The sequence below is a fragment of the Callospermophilus lateralis genome, chromosome 16, assembly GCF_048772815.1.
Source record: "Callospermophilus lateralis isolate mCalLat2 chromosome 16, mCalLat2.hap1, whole genome shotgun sequence".
Lineage (NCBI taxonomy): Eukaryota > Metazoa > Chordata > Mammalia > Rodentia > Sciuridae > Callospermophilus > Callospermophilus lateralis.
In genome coordinates, this window is record NC_135320.1 from 51,566,738 (window position 1) to 51,590,850 (window position 24,113).

The following is a 24,113-nucleotide window of genomic DNA, read 5'->3' on the forward strand; positions in this document are numbered from 1 at the left end:
GGGCTGTTATATAGTAAAGCATGATAAATTGGGACTGGATGTCCAAGGTAAGGCACTAGCAAATTCAGTGTCTGGTGAAGACCTGCCAACTATATTTTTGCTGTGTGTAGGTAGCAGAAGGGAGAAAAGGTGAGGAATCTCTCTTGGGCCTTTTCATTAAGGCACTAATCTCAAATGCCCACTTCCAGATAGCATTACACTGGGGATTAGGTTTCAACATATCAATATGGGGTATGGGGGACACAAATATCTGGATGATAGCATGCTTTCTTGCAGTCTTTTACTTATTTATTTTTTGTGTGAGACCAGGGATCAAACCCCATGTCTTGTGTGTGCTAGACAAGCACTCTACTGCTGAGCTATACCCCTAGCCCTCACAGTTATGCTCTAAATGGGAAATGTGTGTGGGTGGGGAGTATTCAATGGTTAAGTAGACTTTGGAAAGACTTCCTTTTGGAGATTCATAGCATGATATATGCCCAAACTGAACAGTCTTGCAGTAAAGAAACTCATGTAACTTTGTTTGATCCAGCCTGTATTAAAACTTAACTACAGATTTTTTTTTTTAAGTAGCACCAATTAACATCTTAGAAAATTCAAAATTTTGGAAAACTACTCTTACTAACTTTTTAAAATAATTGTATTAATTGATAAATAGAGATTTAGTATTCCTTATCTGAAATTCTCAGGACCAGAAGTGTTTCAGATGTTGGATTAAAAAAAAAAATTTTTTTTTTTTACATATACATAATGAGTTATATATAGACTTAGGAATAGGACACAAGTCTGAAAACAGAATTTATTTATATTTCATATACATTTTATACACATAGCCTGAGTAATTTAAACAGTATTTAGTGCGCCTCATTTTGACTGCAACTCATCACATGAGGTTAAATATGAAATATTTTACTTGGTGGCATTATGTTGGCACTCAAGGTTTCTAATTTTGAAATGTAGGATTTCAGATTTTTTGGAATCAAGATGCCTAATCTGTATTGTGCATGAAAATCAGGTTTTATTTTTAAAGATTGTAAAGTAGTTTGATTCTTCATAAAAAATGCAAGTCATTGTACATTTTGACTACTACATTCTTGATTCTCCAAAACTTAATATTGGGAATTTTAAATCTTAAGTATATTTTTGAAAATTCATTTGAAAAGAACTGTTTAAATATCTGCTGCTTTTAAAAAGTACTAATTAAGAACTTTCTGTTTTGGATACATAGGGATATCAATAGTAGTAAAAACTATTAGTTTCTTGCTGAGCGCGGTGGTGCATGCAGCTCAGGAGGATTTTGACTTCAAAGCCAGCCTCAGCCTGCTGGGGTTATGACTCAGCAGTAGAGTGCTTGCCTAGCATGGGTGAGGCCCCAGGTTTGATCCTCAGCATCACATAAAAATAAATAAATTAATTAAAGATATTGTATCCAACTACAACTAAAAAAAATAAATATGTATTTAAAAAAAAAAAAAAAAAGCCAGCCTCACCAACTGCTAGGCGCGCTAAGCAATTCAGTGAGACCCTGACTCTAAATAAAATACAGAATAGGGCTGGGGATATGGCTCAGTGGTTGAGGGCCCTGAGTTCAATCCCAGAAGCCCCCCAAAAAAGAGAGAGAAAATATCAGTTTCTTCTTAAACTTATCTTTTTTTTAAAATATTCATTCATTTTTTTATGCGGTGCTGAGGATTAAACCCAGTGCCTCACACATGCTAGGCAACCACTCTACCACTGAGCTACAACCTGAGCCTCTTAAATTTATCTTTTTATTATAATAGACCTCTGATACTTCAATTATCATTTGTTTTTACCAGCCTTATTATTCTTGCTATTTTTTTTAAAGTTGTTTTTTTTTAAGAGAGAACAAGAGAGAGAGAGAAATTTTTAATATTTATTTTTTTTAGTTTTTGGCAGACACAACACCTTTGTTTGTATGCGGTGCTGCGGATCGAACTTGGGCTGCATGCATGCCAGGCAAGCACGCTACCGCTTGAGCTACATCCCCAGCCCTATTCTTGCTATTTTTAGGGCATTCTTTGGGTTTTCCTTCTAAAGTTTTCTTACATATAAAACAGATATTGACTTATGAGTTGTAATCCATTTGAAACCTCAGGTATTTCATTAAAATGACCCAAAGTTATTGAACAGTTTTAACTTCCTTATAATATGACCACTAGTGCTTAAAAAAATTCAAAGATGTTTTTTATTATTTTAATTTTTTTATTTTTGAGTATCAGGGATTAAACTCAGGGGCACTTGAGCAGTCACTGAGCCACATCCCAGCCCTATTTTGTATTTTATTTAGAGACAGGGTCTCACTGAGTTTCTTAGTGCCTTGCTTTTGCTGAGGCTGGCTTTGAACTCACAATTCTCCTGCCTCAACCTCCCAAGACACTGATATTATAGGCGTGTGCTACTGCACAGGCCAAAGATGTTTTCTAATAAAAGAGTAAACAAATATCATGTTCATTTAGAAAGTGAGAAGGGAAGAAGACAGCTTAAACTTCAGATACTATTATTTAAATACTCATTTCATTTTATTTTAGGAGCTTGAACGGGAAATCACATTTCAGGGTGACAGTGCTATTTATTACTCCTACTATAAAGATATGTTAAAGGCACCTTCATTTGAAAGAGGTATGAATTTGTAATAACAATATTTTTCTTATACAGATAATTGTTCTTCAATACTGGAATCTCAGAGTAAGGGGATTTGTCTCAGAATATAGACATTTCTCCTTATTGTACTTAATTTTTAAAAATTGGAAAAATGAAGCATTGAGCATTAAATTTTCAAATCTTTCTTGATAACATTAAATATTTGATGACTAATTAAAGACATGTTTATTTGACTGTTGTAAAATCAAAAAAAATTTCTGGAGAAAAATATATCTTTGGATTTTTACAAACAGATAAACAATAACAAAACTGTTTTTAGGTGTTTACGAACTGACACATAATAACAAAACTGTATCTCTGAAGACTATAAATGCAGTACAGCAAATGTCTCTATATCCAGAACTTATTGCCAGCGTTTTATATCAAGCAACTGGTAGCAATGTATGTATTTTTGTTTTGATCTTAATATCTATTTTCTCACATATTTACAAATCTTCAAATTATTTAATGTGGTACTATTATCACTCCCTTTGTTGTTTCCATTTAGGAGTTGATTGAGCCAGTTTATTTCTATATTGGCATTGTTTTTGGATTGCAAGGAATATATGTTACTGCATTATTTGTTACAAGTTGGCTTATGAGTGGAACATGGCTAGCAGGAATGCTTACTGTTGCATGGTTTATTATTAACAGGTAAGAAAGGTATTTTTAATTAATATTTATAATTTTTTGTGACTATAGTAGAGTTCTGAAAATGTTCCCTATCCCCCAGATTCCCCACCCTAATTCCCAAGTCTATGAATATGCTGAAGTATCATTCTTGTGATTGTATTATGACTTAGCTTACCACCTTAAAAGTGGAAAATTACCCTATGGACCTTAAAAGCAGAGATCTTTCTTCATCTGGTATAGAAGGGGAAGTTAGAGAGATTCAAAGCATGAGAAAAATTTGCTGTGCGATTGCTGACTTGAAGGAGAAATGAATTCTTTAAACAATCAGTGAACTTTTAAGAATATGGCAAGTGCTTGCCTTGCATGTGTGAGGCTCTGGATTTGATACCCAGCCTAAAAAAAGGACTGTAATTCTCTGATGAGAGCGTAGCTCTGAATGATACCTGGATTTTAGTTTAGTGCAACTCTGAGAATCTCTGCTGGCCTTTGTGACATAATAAATTTGTGACATAATAAATTTGTGTTGTTTTAAGTTACTACATTTGTGGTCATTTGTTACATAACAGTTGAAAAGTAATTTACCAGTTTTGTATCTCTCCTTTTATAGAAATAGAAACATTGACATATATAGATATGTCTCTTCTCTTTCATTTAAAATTAATGGTATAGCTTCTTAGAAAGGAGGAAGGGACATCAAATACATTGCTTATTAAGTTAATTACCATAGATAGGGACTCTATACAAATCGATAAAGTTTTGATAATTAAAATATACTTTTAATTAGAAGTACACTTCTAATTAATAGAACCATCCCTTTTGTTATCCAAGGAGCCTCAGCTCTTTAGTTGGGGAGGGGGTTTCAATGAGAAGGAAGGCTCATTTGTAATATATTAATAAAATTTTCCTAGTATTGGTCATATCATAAAATAATTTATTGTAGGATAGGCATGCTTTTTCTCCACCCATAGCACTTCTACCCCCACCCATAGTACTTAATATGATTACATTTTTAGAAATGAGATGTTTTTTCTGTTATACATTTTCTTTAGGCAGTTGTCAGATGATAAAATTGATGCTTTTAACTTTTAAATTATTGAAATTCAGCACTAAGAACTGTATTTCTTACTGGACTTTGTTTATATTTAGCATCATAGGCTGACAATAATGTATTATAAAGGATTTTTTAGATCTTCCTTAGAAGTTTTCAAGTATAGCTATCCAGCTTTGTGGGTAAAGTATGTTTCTTTTTAAAAGCACAGAGATACACTACACTTTATTATTTAAAAGAGATCTATGTATGATGTGGAAAAGGGAGACCAGAAAATATAAAACAATAACTTCACATTTCTACCGCCTAGAGATCACTTATCATTGTTTATAATTGAGGTGTATTATTTTATATTCTTTTGGATTTTTTCTATATGAATGTGTTTTTGAATTCTTGTATTTGTATCTATACGTTTTTTTTTTAAAGAGACAGAGAGAGAGAGAATTTTATTATTTATTTTTTTTTAGTTATCGGCGGACACAATGTCTTTGTTTGTATGTGGTGCTGAGGATCGAACCCGGGCCGCACGCATGCCAGGCGAGCGCACTACCGATTGAGCCACATCCCCAACCCCATCTATACATTTTTTAATCAAAATGTGATATAGGGCTGGGGCTGTAGCTCAGTGGTAGAGCGCCCACCTCACACATGTGAGGCACTGGGTTCAATACTCAGCACCAGATAAAAATAAATAAAGAGATTGTGTCCATCTACAACTAAAAAAAAAAAAAAAAAATTAAAAATGTGATATGTTACACATACTGTTTCATGTGCTAATTTTATTCAAGTATTTACCTTTTTTACTTTTATTTATTTAACTATCTATCTATTTATTTATTTATAATGGTGCTAAGGATTGAACCCAAGACCTCATACATGCTAGGCAAGTGCTCTATCACTGAACTATACCTCCAGCTCACTTTTTATCTTATCTAATACTCAGTCCTTATTATAGTTTACCTGTTTGACTTCAAAATGTCCTATATAATGTGTTCATCTAAACCAATAATTGATCCAGGACTACATATTACATCATTGATATATCCCTTAATTCTCTTTTATCTACTTCAGTTTTTTTTTTTTTTTTTTTTTTTTTAATGGTAAGAGATCAAGTCAGCTATTCTGTAGAATGTCCTACTTTCTGAATTTCTCTTGTTGGATCATTTAGTGTTATTTAGCTGTCATTTAGCACCCAACCACTGAGCCACATCCCAAGCCCTATTATGTATTTTATTTAGAGACAGGGTCTCACTGAGTTACTTATTAGCACCTTGCTTTTGCTGAGGCTGGCTTTGAACTCTTGATCCTCCTGCTTCAGCCTCCCAAGCCACTGGGATTACAGGCATACTCTGAAAATTTTAGTGGCTTTGATGAGTTCAATGTAGTTGAGCCAGACATGGTGGCACAGGCCTGTAATACCACTGAATCAGGAAGCCAAGGTAGAAGGATCACAAGTTTGAGGCCTTCCTTAGCAACTTAGTGAGAACCTGTCTCACAATAAAATAAAAAGGTCTGAGGATATGGCTCAGTGTAAAGTGCCCCTGGGTTCAATCCCCAGTACCTAGCAAACAAAAAAAGGTGGAGGGAATAAACAGTTCAGGTTAGAATATATTATATTGTAGATTATTTATTTTTCATGTTAACATTAAAAGTTATATGATATATAGTTTATCTCTCTTGAATATGAGGCTAAACTACTGATTTTGAGAGTGACAGTCTGATCTCTCCATTAAATAGCTGTTTTTCTCTTATGGCTAGAAAATAAACTGTGGTATTTATGACAGTAAATGAAATGTTCTTTTAGCTACTAACCGTTTACCTAAGGGTTGTGACATGAGTTGATAATCTTTGCCTAATGTAGTAATTTTATTAGGGTTTATAAAATTACATTTTTCTGTTTTTTGGCTGCATTATTCATTCTTCAAAAGTGTAATTTTTCTTCATAAGCAGAACTCATTGATTACTTTTAACATAAATAATTATTGATTCATTTGAGAAATGTCTGTTTAATTCATTTGCCCATTTATCATTTGAGTTATTTGATTTTTGTTTTGGTGTAAAGCTTTTTGAGTTCTTTATATATTCTAGATATTAATCATCTGTCAGAAGAGTAGCTAACAAACATTTCCATAGATTCTCTTTTCACATTTCTAATTGTTTTCCTTTGCTGTGCGGAAGCTTTTTAATTGGATGCCATCCCATTTATTAACTCTTAGCATTATTTCCTGAGCTTTAGGGATGAATAGTTAAAGAAAATATGGTATATATACCCAATGGAGTTTTATTCAGCCATAAAAAAATGAAATATGTCATTTGCAGGAAAATGGATAGAACTAGAGAGCATTATGTTAAGCAAAATAAGTCAATTTCAGAAGGCCAAGGGACCGTATTTTCTTTCCTTTTTTTGGGCTGGGGGGCGGTACCTAGGGTTGAACTCATAAGCACCCAACCACTGAGCCACATCCCCAGCCCTATTTTGTATTTTATTTAGAGACAGGTTCTCACTGAGTTGCTTAGTGCCTCGATTTTGCCGATGTTGGCTTTGAACTGGTGATCCTCCTGTCTCAGCCTCTCCAGCTGCTGGGATTACAGGCATGGGCCACCATGCTGGCTTGTATTTTCTTTCATATACAGAAGCTAGAGAAGAAAAAGGAAAAGGTGAGGGTGGATCTCATGTAAAACAAAGGGAGATCAGTAGAGGAAAGGGACCAAGGGGAGGGACTGGAGAAGTGCTGGGGACTGATATTGGCCAAATTATATTCTCATAATGTGTGCATGTATAAATATGTAACAACAAATACCATCATTAAGTATGACTGTAATGCACCAATCAAAAACATGGGAAAGGGGCGCGGATGTGGCTCAAGCAGTAGTGCTTGATCGATCCTCAGCACCACATAAAAATAAAATAGAGAGAGGGAAAATCGGGCTGGGGATGTGGCTCAAGCGGTAGCATGCGTGCAGCCCGGGTTCGAGCCTCAGCACCACATACAAACAAAGATGTTGTATCCGCCGATAACTAAAAAATAAATATTAAAATTCTCTCTCTCTCACTCTCTCTTTAGAAAAAAAAAAGAGAATCATTTTATTTTTATTTATTTATTTTTTATTCTAATTTGTTATATATGACAGCAGAATGCATTACAATTCATATTACACATATAGAGCACAATTTTTCATGTCTCTGGTTGTATACAAAGTATATTCAAACGATTTGTGTCTTCATACATGTACTTAGGGTAATGATGTCCGTCTCATCCCACCATCTTTTTTATCCCCATGTCCCTTTCCTTTCCCTCCCACCCCTTTGTTTTATCTAGAGTTTGTCTAATCCTTCCATACTCCTGCTCCCAACCCCACTATGAATCAGCCTCCTGTATCAGAGAAAACATTTGGCACCTGTTTTTTGGGGATTGGCTAACTTCACTTGGCATTATATAATCCAACTTCATCCACTTACCTGTAAATGCCATGATTTTATTCTCTTTTATTGCTGAGTAATATTCCATTGTGGATATATACCACATTTTCTTTATCCATTCATCTACTGAAGGGCACCTACATTGGTTCCACAGTTCAGCTATTGTGACTTGTGCTGCTATAAACATTGATGTGACTGTGTCCCGTAGTATGCTGTTTTTAAGACCTTTGGTATAGACTGAGGAGTGGGATAGCTGGGTCAAATGGTGGTTCCATTCTCAGTTTTCCAAGGATTCTTCATACTGCTTTCCATATCGGCCACACCAATTTGCAGTGCCACCAGCACTGCAAATGTATGAGTGTGCCTTTTTTCCCACATCCTCACCAACACTTATTGTTGTTTGTATTTTTAATAGTTGCCATTCTGACTGGAGTGAGGTGAAATTTTTTTTTTTGTGTGTGTGTGTGTGTGTGTGTGTGTGAAATCTTAAGAGTAGTTTTAATTTTCATTTCTCTAATTGCTAGAGATGATGAACATTTTTTCATATATTTGTTGATTGATTGTATATCCCTTGGCCCATTTATTGATTGGGTTATTTGTTTTTTTTAGTGTTTAGCTTTTTGAGTTCTTTATATACCCTAGAGATTAGTGCTCTATCTGATGTGCAAGGGGTAAAAATTTGCCATCTCTATTACTTAGTAATGCACCAATTCTCATAAATTAACAAAAAAAAAAAAAAACACCTTTGTTTTTGTGTGATAAATAGCCATTGAGTTGTAGGAGAGCCAAATTTGGTGATTTTTGGAAAGGAAGTCCCATTGTGGTGTGATGATATACGAAGGATACAAAAAGCTCTTAATAAAAATTGACAGGACGAACTTAGGAGGAACTTACAAAGACATTTCTATATCTTTGATTCTGGAATTTTTTTTTTCTTTTTTTTTTTTTGGTATTAGGAATTGAACTCAGGGGTGCTCAACAACTAAGCCACATCCCCAGCCTATTTTGTGTTTTATTTAGAGACAGGGTCTCACTGAGTTACTTAATGCCTAGTTTTTGCTGAGGCTGACTTTGAACTTGCGATTCTCCTGCCTCAGCCTTTATAGAACACAATTTTTCACTTGTGGCTCAGAGCTGCTGGAATTATAGGTGTGTGCCATCGCACCCCACGTTTCTGGAAATTTTAAAAAGTCTTTAGATGTTGAAAACCACAGACAAGTCAAGATGGCGCCTGGCACTTTGCCAGAAGGAGTGGTTTGAGAAGTAATGCCAGCGAGCCATTAAGATGATGGAGATTCCTTAATGACTGACTACTGTATCTAATGATGTTAAGTAAGTTAAGCTATGTGTAATTATTAAGATGATGAGGATTCCTTAATGACTGATTGCTGTAAATGGATGATGCTAAATTGAAACAAGCTGTGTATTCAGTTAGGTATAAATACCTCTGATATCTCGAAATAAAGCGGCTCCTGCTGTATCAATCTTCACAAGTTGCTTGTCACCCCCACCCCCGGTTATTTTGCTCAGCCAGACTTGGGCATTTAGATATATATATAAAAAAACTACTATAAAGTTAATTTCAGGTAGCCTGTTAATGGAAAACATTATTGAACTAGGTATCAAATGATACGCATTATAATCCCATTTATGCCACCTACTAGCATACGATTAAGTCACATCATATCTCTGAGGTTCATATTCCTTTGTAAAGGCAAGTAAGAACTTTGGATCTGCCAGGCCACCAATTATGTAATGTAGATTGTGCTCTAGAGAAGGACAGCCATCTGGTTAATAGAAGGGAAGGGAGGGGCAGAGCAGTGTGCTTTAGCTTGGGGTAATATCCACCCAGAAAAGGCATGCCATTTGCACATTCTCACCAAGGCCCATTGGTTCACCAAGTAGAACACAGAAGCATTCGTCCTCTTGGTTGGGGAGTGGGGGTGGGGAAATCGTTAATTTGCCCGAAAATGCTACATAGGTAACCTCACAGTATTGTTGTTGAGAACAATGAGATATGTGTGAAAGTGCTTTGAAAAGTATAGTTTTACACATATACAATGTCTTACTTTTGCTGTTCATTTGTGGTTTATTTTAGGGTAGATACAACAAGAATTGAATACTCCATTCCTTTAAGAGAAAACTGGGCACTACCATATTTCGCCTGTCAAGTTGCTGCACTTACAGGCTATTTAAAATGCAACTTAAATACTTATGCAGAGGTAAGACACCAATCTGATCCATCATAGTTAATTCTGATGTATTACAAATGTGGTACATAATTTTTAAGTTAGTCATAATTAAGTTATATTCAGTTAGGCCCAGATACTACCTGATAAAGGATATGATTAGGTAGTTTTTGTATAATGTTGTTCTGTAATTGATTATTATTATTTTTAGGAAATTATTATTTTTAGGAAAACAAAGATGTTATATTTTTTAATGTAGTTATTGGACAAATACATGAGGAATATCTTATTTTGAAAATCAGCCCATCTCACTGGTATTTTACTACTTCTCTTACTTGGAACTTTACAGATATATAATTTAATTAAATATTATTAATATTTAAAGAAATATTAATGAAGGTATGAAGAGTGACCACAGATTACAGCTGTGTAAACTTTGCTGATAACACTGCATATTCTTTTTACGCACATGTTTTTTGTGACTGAGATGTAGGTAGAGTAGTGAAAGTTTCAGGCGAGCTGGGGTTGTGGCTCAGAGGTAGAGCACTCACTTAGCATGTGCGAGGCCCTAGGTTCAATCCTCAGCACCACATAAAAATAAATAAATAAAATAAAGGTATTGTGTCCAACTATAACTAAAAAAAAGAAAGAAAGAAAGAAAGAAAGAAAGAAAGTTTCAGGCAATTGTCCCAGATAGTTTAGGTTCTTACTTGGTTGTTGCCACAAACCTTTTGGCAATTGAATGAAACTTACAGACCCTGTCTCAGAAAAAAGATTTTAAATGCATAAAATAAAATGAGTGTGATTACAAAGGCAACTAGTAGAGACTGACTAAAATGTAGGGATCCTTTGTTCTGTTGATCTTGAGTTAAGAATTCCTGGCTATGAAATGAGACTAGAGGGACTAAGAAAAGGTCTCTATTAAAAGGCCTTTGTCTCAGACGAAGGATGCACTACTGGTTCCTTTTTGAAATCTCTGAGCAAATACTGTTCATTCCTTTCAGTGGTGACAAGTGTCCTGAGCTTAGCAAATTTTATTATTTAATTTCTATAACTAGTTTTCTTTGTATGTAAAGTAACATGAACATATTGCAGATTTGTAATTTTCCTTTTTTTTTTTTAATAAGAAGCCTTTGAACAAGAATATTTTGTATAGAAGTTACAAAGTCTATGATTGAGTATTTTTCTGTTAGATTATGAGTTATCTCCTAAGGAAGAATAGTTCTTCAGTTTTTGAATAAGACAGTTTAGCACAGCAAAATGCCTATGCTTCTTTTACTACCTTTATAGGTAACTTCTGTTGCCTAAAAAAGGTTTAATTATTTTAAAAGGAGTTTTTCCTAAACTATATTATTTTTCAGAGTGTCCTTTTTCATTGTCATATTATTGTGCTATGCATTTGTTCTAATTTGTTTCCTTTTTGAGGGGAGAAGGGCACTGTGGATTAAACTCAAGGGTGCTGAACCACTGAGCTACATCCCCAGCCCTTAGTTTATTTATTTACATTTGAGGCAAGATCTCATCAAATTGCTTAGGGCCTTCCTGAGTTGCTGAGGCTGGTCTTGAACTTGCAGTCCTCCTGCCTCAGGAGAAGCTGCTAGAATTACAGGCATGTGCCACTGTATCTGACCATTTGTTCTATTTTATTAACACAAAGTACAAATTGAGAGTTTTCAGATAGAGGTAGGAAGATCTCTACTCTCTCCTGCCAGTTTCTTCCATCTTCTAGCACAGTAGTCTTCCCTCACATGTGGCTTCTAAATCCACCTGGAAAAGGACCTTCTGTGTTTAAAAGAATCCAGGATCAGTTTATAGTTTTATTTTTTGTTTTTCTTTTTTAATTTAACCACAGTTTTCACGCTTTGAAAGTAATCCATAGTATCTCCAACTCCCCACTCTCTTTTTCTCTCTGAATGTTAAAATAATGGGGCAGGAGGGCAGAATTGTATTTATAACTTATATAACTAGCCAGTAACTCATCTGGTTCAGAAGAGTATACAATAAGAGCAACATATCAATATGTAAGTGTTAAAAGGATAAAAATAAGGGTTGTGGATATAGCTCAGTGGTAGAATATGTGCCTAGCATGCAAGAGACCCTGGGCTTAATCTCCAGCACTGCAAAAAAAAAAAAAAGAACAGAAGAGTAAGAATATCAGGCATCTATAAAAAATACAGTGGGGGCGGGGCTTAACTGAGGTATATTCTTAACTCTTTCAGTTTAACAACTCGGTTTTTGAAGAAACAAAACTGCCTAATATTTCAATTATGTTCATTCTACATCCCTCCCCTCTCTGTATTTTTAGCTTAAATAAGCTTAAGATTCACAAGAAATTACAAAAATAGTATGGAGAATTTTCATGTACTCCTCACTCATCTTCACTCAATAATAATGACACAATACATTCTCAAAACCAGGATTTGACAGTGATACAGTACTATTAATTCAGGTACAGACCTTTGGATTTCAACAGGTTTTGCATGTGCTCCCTTTCGGGTAAAGGGTTTTTGCATAGTTGTATGAATTTTTATCACATATGTAGATCTGAGAAACCATCATTAAAAATCAAGGTACAGAGTTTTTCCATTATCCTCAAGAGACTCCTTCATATTACTTCATTATAGTCACATGTTCTCACTCTAATATTGTCAATCACTGATCTGCTATCAGCATAATTTTGTCACTTTGAAAATTTAGAAAAAATGGAATCAAGAAGTATGTAACCCTTTGAGATTAGATTGTTTTTCATTATGCTTTGCTCCATCTGAGTTACATGTGTCAGTACTTATTATTGTCATTGCTCAGTAGCATTCCAATCACTTGAACTTTTAAAATCAAATATCTTGTACTTTTCCTCCCATTCTTGAGGCTAGATCCTGTAATCCCACTTGTTGTATGAGGTTATACAAGCTCAGATCTCTAGTGCAGTTATCTGGTTGATTACTGAAATCTATTTCATGTGTCACTTATATCACATATATGTGTGTGTGTGTGTGTGTGTGTACACATATATATGTGATATATGTACACTTACATCATATATGTGTGCATGTATACACACACACACATACATATGTGTGTGTGTGTGTTTTCACACTCCAGGCACTGTAAGGAATACTTTTAAGAAATTGAGCAAGATAAGGGGTGAATAAGACTGCACAGAGAACTTTGAAACTATTCAGGGAAAGGAAAAACTTAGCTAAGTGTCCAAATGTGTTTGACAATATTTCTATGTGCATGGCTTATTTTTGCTGCATATTATTTGAGAATAGATTCTTAGCATCAGTATTTTTGTTTATTGTGTTGTAGCTTTTCCCCAGAATCCCCAAAGTAATTTCCATATGGCCAGTAAGTTAATTGGGCTGGATCAAGATTTTATCCTTTATTGATTTCTGAAACTGGTTTCTCTGGGATTGATGGTTTCAAGGCCTGGTTATTATAGTCCTGGTGATTCCACATTAAAAACTTTCCAAAAGACAGTGGTATAACTTTCCTATGTATATGTATGAATACACCATGGTAACTCTCAGCCTTGTGTACATGACAAGACTAGGATCCTAATTAGAGTAAGGTATATTCTATGCTTGTATAAATATATCAAAATAGATTCTACTGTCATGTATAACTAAAAATAATAAAAAAGTTTTCTAGGATACTTTTCCTATACATAGCTGTGGTGATAGGAAGAACAGAAGCTTATGTGTTTTATCAATGTGGAGCCTTTCTGAACTTTGTAGTTGGAATTATTTGATCAGCAGATGGAATTTTGCCATCACTTAGATTTTGATCTCTGGTCTTAATTCACCCTCTCCCCCTGGTACTGGGGACTGAACCCAGGGCCTTGTGAATGCAAGGTAAAGCATTCTACCACTAAGCTACATCCCCAGTCCTCTCTGGTCTTAATTTTATTCAGGATACTGGAAGTTTGTTTTATCTGCTGATGACTGGGATATTTCTTACTCCAAAATTTGTCATTGGGTATAGTCAGCTGAGTGTGAAAAATTTAGTTTTAATGAACACAGTTCTTAGCCTTCTTTACTTGACTTTATTGTCCTGCTCCTTTGATGTTCTTATCAGAATAAGGTCATTTGACACTCCAGCCAGTGGAGAAATTGAGGGGGTGCGGAGCAGATCCATAGAGGAAGGAAAGACAGTTGTTTGAAATATGGTACACAACAATGGATTTGTCAAAGACTTGGTTACTCACTAAGGGATCATTTGGGAGATGACATTGAAAGGAGACAATTGGTTTTATCCAGGAATATTTCAAGCAAGGGAAATGAAATTCCTGTTTAGTATTTGGTAGAAGACAACAGCTGAGTTTATATGTTTTATAGTCTAAGCATTGGAAAAGATAAGACCATACTTTTGTTAAAAGGAAATGAAAAAGAGTAAAAATCAGGACTTAGTTTAGGCTGACACATAGATTCTTCAAATGATAGTTTTTAGGAAAATATGAATCTCCAAGGAAATAAAAATATTATTTTCAGAGCAAAAAGAGTTACTTCCACATTTAACAAAAGCTCACCATTCAAATCTAATAAAAGCCACCATTTTCTTATATTTATTGCTTTACCTCTTTGGGGATAAAGGATATTTGTACTGATTTTTCTTCTTTTATTTTTTTCTCTTTGTCATACTGAGATTTTTTCCATATGATGTTGCTAGGCTTGGTGGCACATGCCTGTAATCCCAGCGGTTGGAGGCTGAGACAGGAGGATCATGAGTTCAAAGCCAGCCTCAGCAACAGCAAGGCACTAAGCAACTCAGTGAGACCCTGTCTCTAAATAAAATACAAAATAGGGCTGGGGATATGGCTCAGTGGTGGAGTGCCCATGAGTTCAATCCCTAATACCAAAAAAAAATCAATGGGATGTTGAAGGACAAATGGTTGATTTCTCTAGAGAGTGCCTTATTATTATTGTAAGGATTTAGTGAGAATTATGTGATTTAAAAATAGTTTGAAGAATTCATATGGCTTAAAGTTGACCCAGTAACAGAAGTGTAATTTTGAGGTAACAAACTCATGAGGTTTTATAATAATAAAGCTACTGATACATAGTTTCTTTCTTTTGTTTTTCCTAGAGGTTTTGCTACTTGTTGATGAGTGCTTCAACTTACACCTTTATGATGATGTGGGAGTATAGCCATTATCTCTTGTTTCTTCAAGCAATATCTCTGTTCCTGCTAGATATCTTTTCAGTGGAGCAAAGTGACAAGGTATGATGACATTTTGAAATGATGAATTTAAACCCAGAGAATACATTTTTTTGCAGTGTTGTGTCTTAACACCTTTCTTTTGTTTATTCATCCCATACACTCAGCTGGTTCAGAATCCTGATGAGTACCAAGATTTAAGTTATTTAAACAGAGGGAATTTAACATGATTTATTAAACAAGTTGGAGATAACATTCTGTGGCAGAGGGTGTGCCAGGCAAGGCCCTCGGTTCACTACCCAGCTCCAGAAAAAAAAACCCATACACCCCCCCCCAAAAAAAAAACAGTTATTAAACAAGTTTAAAGTCATTTATTTATTAATTGATTGATTGAAATGGTAATAAAAGGTAATAAGTATCATAAAGGTAGTCACTACAGGAAGTAGCTACCACCATTAGTGCTAAAGGAGCGAAGTGAAGAATATGGAGTTATTAAAGTGCAGAAAATTAAAGGAGGGACTCCAGGGAACTGAAACTCAGGATTCTGAGGAGGACTACTGCTCAGCTTTGGTGGTGTCTCTGGGCTCAAATAAAGGGCCTTTGTTGCTGGAGTTTAGGTCTCTGAAGATAGAGGTTTGGCCAGCAGGTCCTAGGTCTCTAAAGCTGGAGGATGTGATGAAGTTGGTTTTTCAAGTGTTGGAACAACTTCAACTGCATTCAGAGCTTCAATAGGAAGGAATAGCTGTTGGGATAAAGAAGTATTACATAAATGTGGCTCAGGGGAATCCCAAGACAATAGAAAGCAAGAGGGAAGAGCAGGCTACTCTTTCCTTGTCCAGCCTTGCACTTTGCTTCTAGCATTTTCTATTGATGAAGGGGAACCAACTGGAAAAGAAGAAATGTAGATGTAGCATAAATGTAGATAAAAATAGTTTTCTGCAGTGGCATATTCCATGGCCCTATATTTTCACACACTTGGTTAGGGTAAACAAAATGAAGGACCTTAAAGAAGGTTCTTCTACTCTAATTTCAATATTTAGGATTTTAAAGTTTCTTACCTTGTTTCTGGAGAGTTCTAAGAAGAAAGTGACAAGGGTAGCCAAAACATTAAAAATACAAATTAAACATTTCATAACACTCTAAGTTGTAGTATAGAATTTATGGTACAAATGCAGTCAGATCTATCCTAAACAAAACTAATAAAAAGAAATACAATAAAATTTACTTAATTCTCGTTTTATTTTTGTTCCAACAGGTTCATGAAGTGTATAAAATCTATATATTTTCTCTCTTTCTGGGATATTTACTGCAGTTTGAGAATCCAGCTTTATTGGTATCTCCTTTATTAAGTTTAGTAGCAGCCTTAATGCTTACTAAGTGCCTTCAGGTAATTAACATTGTCTTTCTATCATTCTTATTAAAATTTTTTTTCAGTGGTACTAGGGATTGACTCCAAGGGTTCTTTACCATTGAGCTACATCCCCAGCCCTTTTTTATTTTTTTTTGTTTTGGTACTGAGCATTAAACCCATAGGCACTTAAATACATCCCTAGCTCTTTTTATTTTTTATTTGAGACAGGGTCTTGCTCAGTTTTCTGAAACTTTCTAAGTTGCTGAGGCTGGATTTGAATTTGGATACTCCTGCCTCAGCCTCCTGAGCCACTGGGATTATAGGCATGTGCCATTTATTTATTATTTTGAGGTGGGTATTTCTGAGTTTCTGAGGCTAGTCTCAAACTTGTGATCGTCTGCCTCAGCCTCCCCAGTGACTGGAATTAACAGGCATGTACCACTACACCTGGCAGTTTCTAAATTACTAAGTCATTTTTCATATTATTTTTCCCCCATAGCTGAATGTGAAGAAAGGAACTTTTATAGCTAAAATAATGAAAGTGATTAATTTTTACTTGGTGTGCACTCTGACAGTGACATTGAATATTATAATGAAGGTAAGTAACTCTGTCTTATTTTCATGTAGTAGAGTTGAAAAATGAAATATATTAATAAATTTTAATGAAAATAATAAGATAGCAAAGTAATAGAGTTTATATAGTATAATTTTCATTTATTTATTTGATATGGAGTCTTGCCGTGTTGCCCTTGCTGAACTCAAATTCCTGTGCTCAAGTAATCTTTCCATCTTGCCTCCCAAGTAGCTAGGATTACAGGTGTGCACCATCACACCTAGTTATCAGCACAATTTTGAGTCGAACAATGATTATCACTAGCACATTGGGTGAGAAAATAGGATTCTTTTCTTTTCTCCATATACTTTAAACAAAGGAAGGAAGGAGGGAGGGAGGGAGGAAGGAAGGAAGGAAGGAAATACACTTTGTTTTCAATTTAATTTAAAATGGTCATTATTGGGCTGGGGCTGGGGCTCAGCAGTAGCGCACTTGCCTGGCATGTGTGAGGCACTGGGTTTGATTCTCAGCACCATGTATAAATAAATAAAGGTCTATCAACAACTAAAAAAAAATTAAAAAGAAAAGAAATAAAATGTCAATATTACCCAATTAGTAGTAAGTAATTTAAGACAAATAAAAAATATTCAGAAAAGTTGATTAGTTACTTGAGTCAGGTGGAATAAGGTCGAAATATTCTTACTATCCATTATAGTTTTTATGCTTAAGCATAATAAGGTAATATGATTGCTTTTTTCAGCAATCTAATCTATTACAGTAATCTTGCTTCATATTTTTGCCATGTATTATTTTAATTTATATTTTTGTAGTCCTGCTGTATTTTCTGTCTCTGCTAATTAGGGAAAATGTGTATTGCTATAACTATAGCTAGTATTTCTTTGTTAAACTACTGTTTTTCTCTTTTAGATGTTTGTACCACACAAAGAAAATGGACACATGATGAAATTCCTTGAAGTAAAATTTGGACTAAATATGACTAAGTAAGTTTTAGATTATGTAATTTTACCTAAGTTTAGATTTTAGATTATGTAAGTTTACTTAGAAAATAAGGAACAAAATACTCAATAGAAGGACAATATACCTAATTATATATTGCATAGAAAATGAGTAATTTGGGATATTATATAGGAAAAAAATGGGCGTTGTTAAATTGCTAAGACTGATTTTGAACTTTCAGTCCTCTTGCCTCAGCCTTCCAGGTCTCTGAGATTACAAACCTGTGCCATAATGCCTGGTGCTGCAAGATATTTTGATGGTAACCCCTTTAAGACTGCTGTGTCTAAACTGGGCACTGTGATGCATGCCTGTAATCCCAGCAGCTAGGGAGGCCAAGGCAAGAGGATTGCAAGTTTGAGGCCAGCCTCAGCAATTTAGTAAGACTCTCAGCAGCTTACCAAGACCCTGTCTCAAAATAACAAACAAAAAGGGGGACTAGGGTTGTGGCTGAGCAGTAGAGCGCTTGCCTGGCGTGTGCGAGGCCCTGGGAGGGAGGGCTGGGATTGTGTTTCAGTGGCTAAGTGCCCCTGGGTTTAATCCCCGACACCAAAAAAAAAAAAAAAAAAAAAAAAAAGACAGCTGTATCTGATACATTGTTAAACTTTAAACTTCTATCCTAAATTCAGTGATTTGTGAAGTGTAGGCATTTTCAGTCCATTGAGCACTCCTAAAATCACTTCATTTAGGAATTGAGGATTGGAGGTTGGAGATGGATTAGAAGTAAGGATACATATAAAAATACATGTAACTAGGAGTGTTATTGATCATACTTAGCCTTAGGGTCAAAAAGTTTATCTTAATTCTTATAGCTCTAAAGAGTATAATTCAAATTTTAAAATTTTTGTCTTATTAAATAGAAATCACTGTTTAAAATGGGTGCTTGTTGAGTTACATTTATCAGTATGAACCATGTATATAATTGTAATTTTCTAATAGCCATATTAAAAAAGTAAAAGAAACAAGTGATAAGTTGTAATAATGTATTTTCTTTAATGCACATAGAAAATATCATATTAATGTATAATCTATAGGAATTGTTGTTAAGTTATTTTGTTCTTTTTTGCATTTTGTTTTCTTGGAAATCTTCAAAGTATTTTTGTATTTAAAGTATCTCTCAATTTGAATTAGCCACATCTCAAGTGTTCCATAGCCTCCTGTGGCTAGTGGCTGTCATATTGGTCAGTGTAGACATAGAGGTTGGTGTTTTAGTCAACTTCTTCACTGCTGTGACCAAAAGACCTGACAGAACAATTTGAGGAGGAGAAATTTATTTGGGGCTCACAATGTCAGAGGTCTCAATTCATAAACGACTGACTGGGCTTAAGATAAGGCAGAACATCATGGCAGAAGGGCATGACAGAGGAACACAATTGAGGACATCACACGAGGAAGCAAAGAGAAAGAGCTCTCTTGACCACAACAAAATATAAACCCCAAAGGCATGCCCCCAGTGACCTACCTCCTCCAGCCACACTCTACTTGCTTTCAGTTACCAGTTAATCCCTATCAAGGAATTAATTCACTGAGTGGGTTAAGGTTCTCATAACCCAATCATTTCACCTGTATCTTCTTGCATTGTCTCACACATGAACTTTTGGGGGACAGCTAATACCTGAATTTTTTGTTGTCTTCTGGATAAAAATAGAAATCGTAAATCCCCCCAGAATTTATTGGGCTTCAGAGATGGTTATATTACTTGGTAATAAAAATAAACAGTTTTACATTTATTGGAGCAGTTGTGATGAAAGTACGTGCTTTCTAGAGGAGGGTTATGAGTGTTATCTTTATTTATAAAAAATGGAACCTTGCTATTGTAAGTAAATCAACTTAATAAATATGTTTTGTCTTAGTTTTTACTGAGATTTTAAAAATTACTTTTATATCCAGTACCTTAAACAATTGAGGTTTTAATATCATGCTTTTTGTCTTCTATAGGAATTTTACAATGAATTGGCTCCTCTGTCAAGAGTCCCTCCAGGCACCATCTCAAGATTTTTTTTTGCGATTGACACAATCTTCTTTATTACCATTCTATATTTTAGTCTTAATAATTTGTCTTCTTTCTATGACACAAGTTATTATTAGGAGAATTAAGTAAGTTCTTCTAAGAATCAATCCCATTACTAATATATTATGGAAATATATAAGATTTTTAAATTTATTTGGTTAGTTAGTTATTTAATGGGGGTTGAACTAAAGGGTGCTTAACCTCTGAACCACATCCCCAGGCTTTTTATTTTTTATTTTGAGATAGGGTCTTACTAGGTTGCTTTGGGTCTTGCTAAGTTGCTGAGGCTGGCCTTGAACTTGCCATTCTTCTTCCTCAGCCTTCCAAGTTGCTAGGATTGTAGGCATTTGCCACCATGCCTGGCTAAAATATTTACTTTCAATATCCTTTCTGTATGTATGCGGGTGTATATTTTCTAGTACTGGGGATTGAAACCAAGGCCTTCTGAATGCTCTAGACCCTACCCTTTTTATTTTTGATTTTCTTTTTTTTTTTAATATTTATTTTTTAGTTATTGGCGGACACAACATCTTTGTATGTGGTGCTGAGGATCGAACCCGGGCCGCACGCATGCCAGGCGAGCGCGCTACCGCTTGAGCCACATCCCCCAGCCCAGTTATTTTTGATTTTCTTAAGAGATGGGGTTGTCCTGTGTTGTCCAGGCTGGCCTTAAATTCCTGGAGTTAAATAATCCTCCTGCCTCAGCCTCCTGAGTAGCAGGGACTTCAGATATGTACTACCATGCCCTCTAGTTCTATATTTGGTTTAGAGCTTCCAATTCTATTTTCTCTTCATTGGGCATTATTATTGATCAGAAAAACTTATGTTTAGTTTTATACATTTAGATATGTAGAGTCCTGGTTTCCTATGGGAGTAATATTTAAATAATAGGTTAAATTTTTATAGACTCATTTAGTAATTTATTCAAGTTTTATTGAATCTAAGAATGATTTCTTCTACTAATTGAAATGAACTAGTAGTTTAAGTGATTTCTGAATTGTTACAGTGTTTAACTATTTGTTTATCATATTTGAAAGGTTTTATGTAATTTCTTGATCTTAAGATCTTATTTATATTATTTAACTATATTGGCTTAATAATTGTTAAGTGAGTCATAATTTGTCTTGGAAAAGGAATTTAAAACTCATATGTAGTCTGAAAATTCATCCACAGTCTTCTTAGAGTCAGTTGTCTTTAGGCTCTAAAAGATATTAATAGGGCCACGGTAGTGGCTCAGTGGTTGAGCACTTGCGTCATGTGTGAGGCACTGGGTTCAATTCTCAACACCACATATAAATAAATGAATAAAATAAAGGTCCATCAATAACAAAAAATAAATTAGAAAAAAAGATATTAGCAAAGACTTGGAGATATATGCTAGATATTTGACTAGCAGAATAGACTTTCAAATTTTAAGGACCATCTCTTTTTCTTTTTCTTTTTTTTTGTGGTACTGGGGATTGAACCCAGGGATGCTCTATCACTGAGCTACATCCCCAGCTTTTTTTTTTTTTTTTTACTTTTTGAGATTGGGTTTCTCTAAGTTGCAAATGGTAGCTTCGAATTTGTGATCCTCCTGCCTCAGCCGCCCAAATTGCTGGCGTTATAGGTGTGCACCACTGCACCCAGCCACCTATACTTTTTTATTATGAAAAGTTTAAAATTTTAAGTATGACTTTATGATAAATAGTGTATCTTTGATTTTTCAAATATATATTCTGAAGGTATTAAAAAACATTTCGTTTCTATAGTGGTAAATCCCTGAAAGAAACTGTTACTCTTGAAGATGGACGAATTGGAGAAAGACCAGAAATAATATATCATGTAATTCACACTATTTTATTGGGTTCTCTTGCAATGGTTATAGAAGGGTAAGTTTACTTTATCTGTTTGTTTTTTACGAAGATTGTTCTTCCTAATGATAATAAGTGGGTACATTCAAAAATACATTCATAAAACTTTGTAATAACTTAAAACTTGTAAATTTTCTTATATAACTGGAGTTTACAGGTGATCTTTATGGGATAGTGAACTGACATTTTATTATTCATTGATGTGTTCAAAAACATTGAATGTTCCAAGGTAGAGCTGGGGTTGTGGCTCAGCAGTAGAGCTCTCGCCTAGCACGTTTGAGACCCTGGGTTCGATCCTCAGCACCACATAAAATAAAATAAGGATTTTGTGTCCATCTACACTAAAAATAAATATTTTTTAAAAATTTATATTATATCATAATGATTAAAGAAGAGGTAAATGGTGAGGTGAGAACGCTGAAAAAACAGAATTTGGTTTAAAGAGATCAGAAAGGCTCTCTTAAGGAAAAGATGCTTGAGCTGAGACCTGAAAGTTAAGAAAGTGAAGTTGGTAAACAGAAGAGGGAAGAGTATTCCAGGTAGAGAGACTAGCGTATGACAAACTTTGCAGTGAGATGGAACATGGCACATTGTTGGGAGAAATGACATAGGGCTCAGTGTGGCTGAAGTGCATTGAGTTTGCAGTAGGACTTGTTGAGGACTTTAGGGTTATTATTTGTTTCCTTTATTCTTTTACTCTCCTTATTTTTAAAAAAATTGCTTTTTTTTTTTTTTTTTTTTTTTAAGGAGGTACCAGGGATTTAACTCAGGGGCACTCAATCACTCAGCCACATCCCCAGCCCTATTTTGTATTTCATTTAGAGAAAGGGTCTCACTGAGTTGCTTAGCGCCTCACTGTTCCTGAGTCTTGACTTTGAACTCTTGCTCCTCCTGTCTCAGCCTTCCATGCTGCTGGGATTACAGGTGTGCAGTGTTCCCAGAAAGATAGAATATTTCCATTTTATTTGCTTGATAATATTAATGTTCTGCATACCTTCATAAATTTGTTTTGGCAAATCAGTATTTATATATAGTCATATGTCACTTAATATCTGGGTGCATCCTAAGAAATGCATTGTTAAATTGTGCAGACTTCATGGAGTATGCTCCCACAGCCTAAGCCTAGTATAATTTCTCTAGGTGATATAATATTATTGGACCCCTGTCATACATGTAGTCCATCATTTACCAAAACATCACTATGCAGCATGTGACTATATTCATATCCATATATGTTATATCATAATTATTTAGGGGTTTGATTGCTTGGAACATATCTCACACTATTTTTAAATCTTTAATTTTCAAACTTCTCTTATTCCTGCTCCTATTGAAAATCACACCAACTTGTTAATAAATTTAATTAAAACATTGAAAGAGCAGGGTGCAGTGGTGCATTCCTGTAATCCCAGCTGCCTGGGAGACTGAAGCAACAGTATCACAAGTTCAAGGCCAACCTCAGCAATTTAGTGAGACCCATCTCAAAGACTGGGGATATAACTCAGTAGTAGAGTGCTCCTGGGTTCAATTCCCAGGAAGAGAAAAAGAACATACTCACTGAACAGAAGTTTCTAGATTTCCAATAAAAGTCAGTCTTAGCAATGGTGAGAGATATAAAAGTATATAAGATGGAATTCCTCTTCTCCAGAAGCTCACAGTCTAAGAGGATAAATGCAGCATTCAGGAGTCCCTATATCTACTCTTACTTCTGTGCCCAGGAGACACCAGGGCACAGAAAACCAGTTGTCATCTCCCAGTAAAGTTGTGCAGACAGTGCCTGTTTTTCTCAGGAACAATGCATGGCATTATACACAGAATATTGTCAATCAAGGAAGTTCAGCTGAGTCATTGTTCAGTTTTTATTGAGGCTTTGTCACATAATGTGGTTGACTACCTGTGTGGCCCAAGGCCCCCACCATAAATCACATTGTTAGCATAAACTCTCAGGTATAACCCAACATCCCAGTTAAACAGAGATACTCTAAGCAGACAAGAGGTTAGTTGCTTCTTAGGAGTGGAAGGCAACAGTCATATCTCTTCTTCGGGCAAGGTTAATCCTTTTCTAGTGCAGTAAGAAGCCTGAAAATAAGTATAAAGAGGGCTGGAGTTGTGGCTCAGCGGTAGAGCACTTGCCTCGCACATGTGAGACCCTGGGTTCGATCCTAGGCACCACATAAAAAAATAAAATAAACAAGTGAAATAAAGATGTTTTGTCCCACTGC

At 35.1% G+C, this 24,113-nt stretch overlaps 1 protein-coding gene across 3 annotated transcripts in view; it reads left to right on the top strand.

The window, feature by feature from the left end:
- Dpy19l4 (dpy-19 like 4) overlaps nucleotides 1–24,113 on the top strand; it is a 68,393-nt gene that overhangs the window by 15,437 nt on the left and 28,843 nt on the right. For all 3 annotated transcript variants that reach the window (XM_076836078.1, XM_076836080.1, XM_076836079.1), the window contains 10 exons: nucleotides 2,550–2,640; nucleotides 2,942–3,063; nucleotides 3,170–3,315; nucleotides 9,862–9,985; nucleotides 15,038–15,172; nucleotides 16,365–16,496; nucleotides 16,960–17,058; nucleotides 17,941–18,014; nucleotides 19,966–20,124; nucleotides 21,790–21,909. In XM_076836078.1, the coding sequence (XP_076692193.1) occupies nucleotides 2,550–2,640; nucleotides 2,942–3,063; nucleotides 3,170–3,315; nucleotides 9,862–9,985; nucleotides 15,038–15,172; nucleotides 16,365–16,496; nucleotides 16,960–17,058; nucleotides 17,941–18,014; nucleotides 19,966–20,124; nucleotides 21,790–21,909 (1,202 nt within the window). The remainder of the gene's footprint in view (nucleotides 1–2,549; nucleotides 2,641–2,941; nucleotides 3,064–3,169; nucleotides 3,316–9,861; nucleotides 9,986–15,037; nucleotides 15,173–16,364; nucleotides 16,497–16,959; nucleotides 17,059–17,940; nucleotides 18,015–19,965; nucleotides 20,125–21,789; nucleotides 21,910–24,113) is intronic.